At 30.4% G+C, this 9204-nt stretch overlaps 1 protein-coding gene across 1 annotated transcript in view; it reads left to right on the plus strand.

The window, feature by feature from the left end:
- LOC111614249 (zinc finger protein 883-like) overlaps window positions 1-8958 on the plus strand; it is a 26043-nt gene extending 17085 nt beyond the window's left edge. Inside the window, exon 4 of the mRNA XM_023355630.1 lies at window positions 8089-8958. Within this exon, the coding sequence (XP_023211398.1) occupies window positions 8089-8603 (515 nt within the window). The 3' untranslated portion in view covers window positions 8604-8958. The remainder of the gene's footprint in view (window positions 1-8088) is intronic.
- Window positions 8959-9204: the final 246 nt, after the last annotated feature.

Genomic DNA, 9204 nt, shown 5'->3' on the forward strand with positions numbered 1-9204 from the left:
TTTATATGGCTTTGTGAACCTCTTCCACTGTGAGGGCCTAAAATAGAATTTATTAAGCAAATGCCATCAGTTACATAATACTGTATACTGTTCACAGTATTATGTGACATAGTATAAAGCAATATTAAAATTACAATTAAATTCTACACAGTATATAAAATATAAAGGCAGAATGTTACTTTATTGTCCCAATATAAAATTACAAAATTAAGTATGTACAAATAAACGATTATTAGTCTACTGCCAAGTACCCATGCATATACACTTTATATTTGAAAAATCTCTCTTAAAAAATTACAGATTAATATGCATGTAGATTTCTCACCCTTTTCGACAAAAATAAAAGAATTAAAAATTACAGTAGAGTAATATCTATAAATTAGAAATACACAAGTCAGTAAAGTTTCTGTTCAGCCATTTCCTAAGGATTTATTCACTTTACAAGCACAAATTTAATCGCTTTCGATGTTCTTGTAAGAAAGGATATCACGTAGCTAAAGCGAAAGTAGCACTACGATTGACATCAGCGCCACCTTGTCTGTGACGTCACTAACCTCGATGTATGGACCGAACGGTTATAATGGAGGAATATAAGCGCTTTCAACACTATATTTTCTAGCCACTGTACTTGTGCTTACAAGCTGGGCTTTTAAGAATGGTTAGAAATATTTAAAACTACCGTGAATTAACGAGTCACTACTAAAATGATTTTAAAATGTTATATTTTGTACCGTTACTTATTTTGCCCTTTTTTGTTCCATTATTATCTGAAAACAATGCACTTAGCCTAATAACCTACGAGTGACTATTGGATAGAATCATTCGAAGCGTTATACGATATTTTGGTGTNTATCATTTATTTATTTTAATTAAAACAGAATATTTATATCGATTTTGAAGTAATTGGAAATTATCTCGACTAGATATTTTAAGTCGGTTCTTAGCCAAGTGATTAAATAGAAGACGGAAGTATTCTCTAAATTTTCGTTTTCAAAAGAAAATGAACGTCTTTTGTTCCTTCAAAACCACGTGACTACTGAGCGACTCATGAAGTTACGTGTCTGGACGTAAAGTGGCGAAGCTCCGCATACCAGGTAGAAACACGTTTATGCTTACAAGCTGGCCTTTTAAGAATAATTAAAAATATTTAAAACTACCGTGAATTAACGAGTCACTACTAAAATGATTTTAAAATGTTATATTTTGTACTGTTACCTATTTTGCCGTTTTTTGTTCCATTATTACCTAAAAACAATGCACTTAACCTAATAACCTACGAGTGACTATTGGATAGAATCATTCGAAGCGTTATACGATATTTTGGTGTGTAGCATCTACAAGCCAAATCGTTCTACTGTGTAAAGTGAATGCCTGTAATCTGGCTGCTTTACATTATTCAAATATTTTCGCCGTGGAAACTATCCTGCAGTGCCGGCCTGAGGCAAGTTTTAGGATGGAGCGAGATCCTATTATGGCGCCCTGATGGAACCTCGCCCACGCACTCGACCCACGCGCGTCTCAACAGATAAGGCCATTCACATACTGGCCACACGTTGCAATTTAAATTTCGAAAAGTGAAAAAAAAAATATTTTTTTTTCTTTTAATTTTCTATACCACTGAGGCGCCCCTAGAACTTGGCGCCTGGAGCAGCTGCTCCGTTTGCCCTATGGTAGGGCCGGCTCTGCTATCCCGTATTCGACAATACGGCGCTTCTATTGGGAATATGCATATACGAATTTATATTCGAATATACAATCGCAATCTCATCATTGTTTTTCACGTGTATTGATAGTATAGAAATTTGTAATAAAATACATGATACGGTTATAATAAAATAATAATTTTAAGTAATTCTAATCAGGTTAAAATATGAAAATAATCGCACAATATGTATTTATATTTTAGGTAATAGAAGGAAAGCGGTTGTAATTTTAAATATTTTTTACGTATAACATAGTTATTTAGCTATTTTAACATATTTTTAGCATTATAACTATACAGCAGATCTGAAAATAAATATAAAGAAAAAATATGATTTAAGAACATAAAAGAGTTACATCTACAGACTTCTCTTTGCTAAGCAGGAAATGACGTAACGAGTTTATAGACACTTTTTCTATAACACTTATACCTAAGTTACAATAATTTTAATAATACTTTAAGATAATTAAATATTTATGTTACACTAAAATAATCGTAAATTGCAGGGAATACAACTCCATAACTTTAATTCCTATGTTGAACATCTCATTCGCTCAGCTATGGAAATTTTAAGTCCATTCAAAACTTCCAGTCTTAAAAGCTAAACAGGTAAATTTAAAAGACCATTATTTAGAAACTCTTCAGAAATGAGTCATATTATTTGGACAAGGAAATATCTGTGTTTAACAAAAGAGTCAGTTTTAAGGGCCTTCCGATTCGAACGAATCGGACGTTCGAAAAACTTACCCTTTTTTTGTTAATTTTAATTTTTTAATTTTAATAAATCTTCCCCTATCTTCTAATATCACACACTATTTCCTGTGTTTAGGGAATTTTTTAAAGTAGGGTTTAGGGAATTTTTTAAAGTATAGCAAAGGGATTCCCTTTTTGTTCAGGAATTTATTCCTGGAAAAGATTTAGACCACGTGCAGAAAGGAAACAAAAGAAACAGGAAGTAGACGAAGACAATAGTGTAGTTAGTGGTCAAGGCACTGAACATGTGTTGACGAATACTATTCTACTTTTTTTCAGATTGAAGAAGACTGGGAAATAAAGACACGGATTTTTTCTCTTCTAAGAAGTAAATGTGAAGAAAGAGGAAGAAATTTTGAAATGAAATGAGATGAAATTATACTGAAAGAATCTCCAAACTCAAGGTAAATACGAACGTACTCGAAATTCGTTTTCTGAGATAATTGTAGTCGTTAGCTCTAACGGTTAGAAAAAATGATGAACGAATATTGTACTTAAACATTTGTAATGTAAAAATCAACTTTTCATTAAATAATTGATATTATATAGATTTAATATTTACTTAATCAAAAATAAAAACTGAACTGCACGCTTATAATCTTGTTAGATATTTATATTTCATTCAGACTTAATCGAATTTATTTATTTTTTATAGTGTGATTATTCAATTTATATTTAACTTTCTAAGAGCTTTGACAATAAGAGAACAATTAAATGTCATATTATTTAACGTAATTCTTGCATAAACGAAGACCGTTGTAATTTATATTTAAGAGCTTATCACACAGCAATCGAGTATACAAAGTTTATCCTTATTGCATGGGCCCTTTTTCCTAATTTTGCTCTCTTTAGACACCTCTCTAGTAGATGTGTCCTAAACACATAGAATTATTTGGGGGCGACGCGTATAATAAGAGCTATAAGCGAAAACTCATCGGATTACTTACCGACTGTGCACGGTGGAGGCCGCCATTGCTTAACCTTGTTCACATCGCGGAGTAGCACGTTGGACTGCGGATGCTCACAATTCGTGTCACGTGACCTCGGTTAACGTCATCCAGTCACTTGAGTGGTGACGACGGAGCGATGTGGTCACGTGACTACAGCTCTGACACGTTTCCGGGCAACTATACCTTGCGTCACGTGATAGAGTACAGTGCGTTCGTTAATAGCGATCTTTCGTAGATATTGGGAACAACGGACAGAAAAAGAAAAAGATGGTGACATCCGTAATATCGACAGTATCGTGATGGCGGGATCTATGATTTTAAAATATGCGTTTTTAGAGACAAATATTAAAAAAAAACCTTCCAATAGCATTTTAGTAGTTACGAAAAAAAAACTCGAGACGACACTTACCAATTACACCACCGTGTAAATATATATAATATATTGACGTGCGCTTTCACAACTTGTAATTTTTCATTCATAAAATCATGTAATGGACACTAAAACGGAAATGAGTCCACCTTGAAACTATTATTACAAATACACATTGTTGCGTCCGACAGCACGCTTCCCGCCAGAATGTAGAAACGAGTTCGGAATTAGTCAGAATTAGTCTTTATTGTTAATACGTGACTACTTCTTGGGGGCAACCCGAACTTTGCTCGAGTTACGCTTCCGTAACACCGTAACATTCTATAACGAAATTCACGAGTTAAAATTTGAGAACGACGATTTATTTTTTGAGATTAATTAATTAACTTGCTAAAAAGAAAACAGAATCAAATTACCTTAAAATTCAGATTAAATGTTTATAAATTTATTATCTAAATTTATAAACATATATGTTTTATATAGCCTAACTAATCCTTTAAGTTTAAAAATGTAAAGTTATGTAACTATACAGTAATTTATATGTAAGATGTGGCACCGATTAGCTACTACATGAAGATTTTAAAACAATAGATGTGACACGAGTTAGAGCAGTGTTCATTCATCCAGTTTTTGTTTTTTTCTTTCGTTTAGGCAGTGTTGACAAGATAATTCAAATAGATGAAACGATGTATACAAGAAGGAAGTACAATATTGATCGTGTTTTACCCCAACAATAGGTGTTTGGTGGACTATATCGAAAAACAAAAGAATGTTTCCTTGTTCCAGTGCCAGATCGTTCGGCAGAAACGTTACTGAAGGAAATGGAAAATCACGTTCATGAAGAACAACCATATTTTCGGATTATTAGAAAGGCTATACTGTAGTACCAAAAAATTACAAGAAACAGGATATTTTCATTATCAAGTGAATCACAAATTAAACTTTGTCGATGCGGATACCGGATGTCACACTCAGAACATAGAGAGGTTATGGGGAAATTGTAAATGAAGAAACAAGATGCAAAGAGATACTTCTCGTCATCATGTCAATTCGTATCTGATCGAGTTTATGTGGAAAAGAGAGAACCGTAAAAACGAAGCATTTTCAGCAATCTTACAAGACATCGCGAAATTCATGCAACAGAAATAATAAACTACTGATGTAAAAAGTAAGCATTTTTGAAAATTTGTTAATTATTTAAACTATGCCTTTCGTATAACATTAATTTATTGTTTGATTTAACAATTGTATTAAATTTAACAGGTTAAAGTCCAGATACGTATGCTGTCATGGCGGCTTATCTCTGATTCCAGCAAACAAAAGAAAGGAAACTGTGGGGACGCACGTTCTAACCTAACCTAACCTATTCTAATAAATTACCATAATTATTACCAATCAAATTATTAGAATAGGTTAGGTTAGGTTAGAACGTGCATCCCACTGTTTGCTGGAATCAGAGATGAGCCGCCATGACAGTATACTTATCTGGACTTTAACCATTTAACAAATAAAAAATTGCATTATTCGAAAAAAACGCTATTTCCGACTGGAGGTTTCTTAATCCATAGGTAAAGGGTTTAACTTTTCATTAAATAATTGATATTATATACATTTAATATTTCCTTAATCAAAAACAAAAACTGAACTGCACGCTTATAATCTTGTCGGATATTTATATTTCATTCAGACTTAATCGAATTTATTTATTTTTTATAGTGTGATTAATCAATTAATATTTAATTTTTTAAGAGATTTGACAGTAAGAAAACAATTAAATGTCATATTATTTAACGTAATTCTTGCATAAACGAAGACCGTTGTAATTTATATTTAATGGCTAATCACACAGCAATCGAGTATACAATTATTTACAATTGTAATAAATTGCTTTGAAATACTTGATTGCTATTCGGTAAACTTTAAAAAAAAATTGAAAATTCGTTGAATAACAGTGTAATAATGTAAGGGCAAGCAGCAGAGTTATCAATATTAAGTGTCATATTATTCATTTAAAATTGTCGACAACGTTGAAATTAAATAAATTTTAGTACATAAAAACGAGCTTAAATTTTATAAATACTAGAAATTCATCCATCAAGCATGACTACATTCTTTTTATGAGAAAGTAGGGATTGAAGCTAACTTCTCCGTTAGATTATTACTTCCCATTGAATTACTTTTAATTAGTAATAATCAGCCTATAATCAATCTGTGTGTATGAATATAATAAATAATAAATTAGTTTAGAAAATAATTTATATATTGATTTTATAAGTTATTTTTTTCTGGTATTACAATTAGCTTAGATTATTTAGGTCTATAGTTTTATATACAATATATAGGCCTAAGCGTTATCTAAATTATTTTTTTCTCAGTATACGAAACATCTTTATTCTAATTTAGATTTATATTTTGCATACGTTATTTAAATATATTAATATTTTTGGGAAGGTTTTGTTTAGATTATACACGTAAAATACCGGGACGTCAAAAAGGTTTCTCTGTTATTATTGACGCCCACCTCTTCACTTTCAACCTTGGTAACAGTTCAGGGTTACGTTACGTACGGACCTAAATCTAGACTTCTTGACGTCATAAAAGAAATACTTAAGCTAAAAGGAATACGTAAGAATATTCGGATAGGGTTCATTTTTGTGATAATCATTGATATTTTTCTCTAATTTAGAAAAGTTATTTTACTTCATTACTTTCCTGTTTGTCGTATATAACCGAGGGAAACTATGGCGAAAAAAACATCTTTCAAGATTTTTAGTTTTTTGAACTCGGGACCTTAATTAAATCGTCAAAAAATACATAAAATAGTTTGGTGGAATTTTTCTGTATATTTGGTTTTTCGTGTGGGTGTGTGTGAAATGCACTATTTCGTTCACTTTTTCGAAGCAAAACAACTCTTTTGTTCGTTTGCTTTCTGAAGAAAATTTTGAAATTTTTAGGAATGTTTCTGTATTGGGGTATTGATGCAATTCAATTTTGGTGGTTAAAGGTCGAGAGGGTGAACAGAAAAACGAAGGTCGTGTGTCACATTTTTTTTAGTCGCCCTGCAGGAGATATGACACACGACCCTCGTTCACAAACTTCATGATGATTTAACTCGTTATTCCCATTAATTTTTTATTTATAAAACTCATCCCTACTCAAAAAAGTAGGCTTTTTCCTATTTTATAATAATTAATAATATAGAATGTTTTTAATTATTAAATATCATAACAGGCGGCGACACACACAAATTAAATGTTGCCGGGAAAGTTATTAATAATAAACTCGTTGCTGGATTTTTTAATGATGTATTAGATAAAATTTAATAAAAGCATTTCTAAGTTAATTAATATGATCATAGTTGAGTTTCGAATACCAGAAAAGATTTCTGAAAAATTTATTGTAATTTTTACTAAATATGTACACTGTTAATATGAAATAATGAAAGAAGGGAATTTATATATTTTAAAACAGTTAACGCAGAGAATTGAAATTTTAATCACTGTATCAGAATTTATTGAATATGAATCTGTCTGATATTTAAGATCGTTTTATTCTTTCCATTTAGTTAATTTTCTTCTTGAAAATACAGAAAACGGAAACTAAATAAGAAAAAAAAGAACGAAGTTCAATCCTGCAAGAATTTGTATATTACAGCCTTGAACGTTGCGAATTCCTGTTTTCATGAAGGAAGTATTTTTTAAAAATACAATATTCGTTTTTTTCCAATTTAACATATGCAATTATACATTTAACAATACTAATGAATAGGATTATGAATAAAACATTCTAATGTTAAAGAAGTAAAATTAAATTAAATTTTATAGAATTTATTTCATGTTTGTTGTTATTATTTTCAGTTGTTCTTTGGATGAAACACAAAGATTAGAAGAAAATATTTTCCAAGATTAAAGAAACAAATTGTATATTAGATACTGTTTTCCTTACATCGATGCTTTTTATTGTAATATATAATTGAAGAAGCAGGAGAGAGATCTATTTGATGGAATAAGGATCAATGGAAGAACAGGAAGATACACAAACACTTTTAAGATGTTTTACAGAAATTGTTTACTTTAATATGTCAGCATTGATTATCGGTGTTTGAAAATAATATTAGTAATATGATATATTTATACTCGAAGTTTGTCATCTGTATAATTAGTTTTTTGGTTTGATACAGAAATCTGCTTTTAGATATAAAAATGTTTATTTTTAGTTAAATATTATTAGTGGATAATTGTTATTGTGATTGAAGAAAATTAATTGATTAAACACAGACAAAATATTATTTTAAACAATTTTTTTTATTGCAGATAGAAGGAACAGAAAGAAATTTTCATGTAAACACTGTAAGAAGAACTTCAAAACGAAATATCAATTGCAAAATCATGAAAGAATACATACAGGAGAAAAACCTTACACTTGTGACGAGTGTAAACGGAAGTTTTCTGAAAAAGGAAACTTAATTAAACATGTTCGCACGCATACAGGAGAAAAGCCTTACACTTGTGACGAGTGTAAACAGAAGTTTTCTGAAAGAGGAAACTTAATTAAACATCTTCGCACCCATACCGGAGAAAGGCCTTACACTTGTGACAAATGCAAAAAGAAGTTTACACAAAAAGAAAACTTAATTACTCATCTTCGCACCCACACCGGAGAAAAGCCTTACTCTTGTGACAAGTGTAAACAGAAGTTTACGCAAAAGATAAACTTAATTAAACACCTTAGGACCCATACAAGAGAAAAACTGTATGAATGTCAATTATGTCCAGAGAAATTCATTCCAAATACGGACCTGAATAAACATTACAAAATTCACAATTAGAAATAATTTTCCTTCGAAACTTATAATTTTCATTTATGTATAATAATCAAAAGATTTAAGTAAAACTGGTTTAAAATTAAAATCATTTTTTAATTTTTTTTTATTTCCTGAAATTTTGGATTAAACCACGTTATTATATTCATACTTAGATGTAATTTCCTTCCAATTTTATAATTCTATAACAGAAAACTTTTTTGTTGATCGACAGAACTCTGTATTTATTAGCACACGTGGTTTTAACACAAAATTTAAGGATTTCGAATTTTCTGAAACTTTCTATTTGCAACTGTCTGTTTGAATATACAGAACAGCGTTTATGTATAAGTTTGTTGGAAACATGCTTTTATTTTAATAAATTTCATTATCATAACCTCATATGAATACTTCAATTGTTATAATAGTTAATACTATAAAAACGTTTTTTATAAGAAAATGACAAAAAATGGCGCCAGATACAAATTAAGTGTTATTTTTAAAATAACACACGGGAAAATTACGCAACTTATCGCAGAAATTTCTGTTGGCTTTTTTGGGTCGAAATTTGCAAAAATATCGGAGGGTCGTTGGTACGATTCCAATATTTTACCCTCTTATCAATGGC

The sequence above is a fragment of the Centruroides sculpturatus genome, unplaced genomic scaffold (assembly GCF_000671375.1).
Source record: "Centruroides sculpturatus isolate CEXI.00-Female unplaced genomic scaffold, Cexi_2.0 scaffold1830, whole genome shotgun sequence".
NCBI lineage: Eukaryota > Metazoa > Arthropoda > Arachnida > Scorpiones > Buthidae > Centruroides > Centruroides sculpturatus.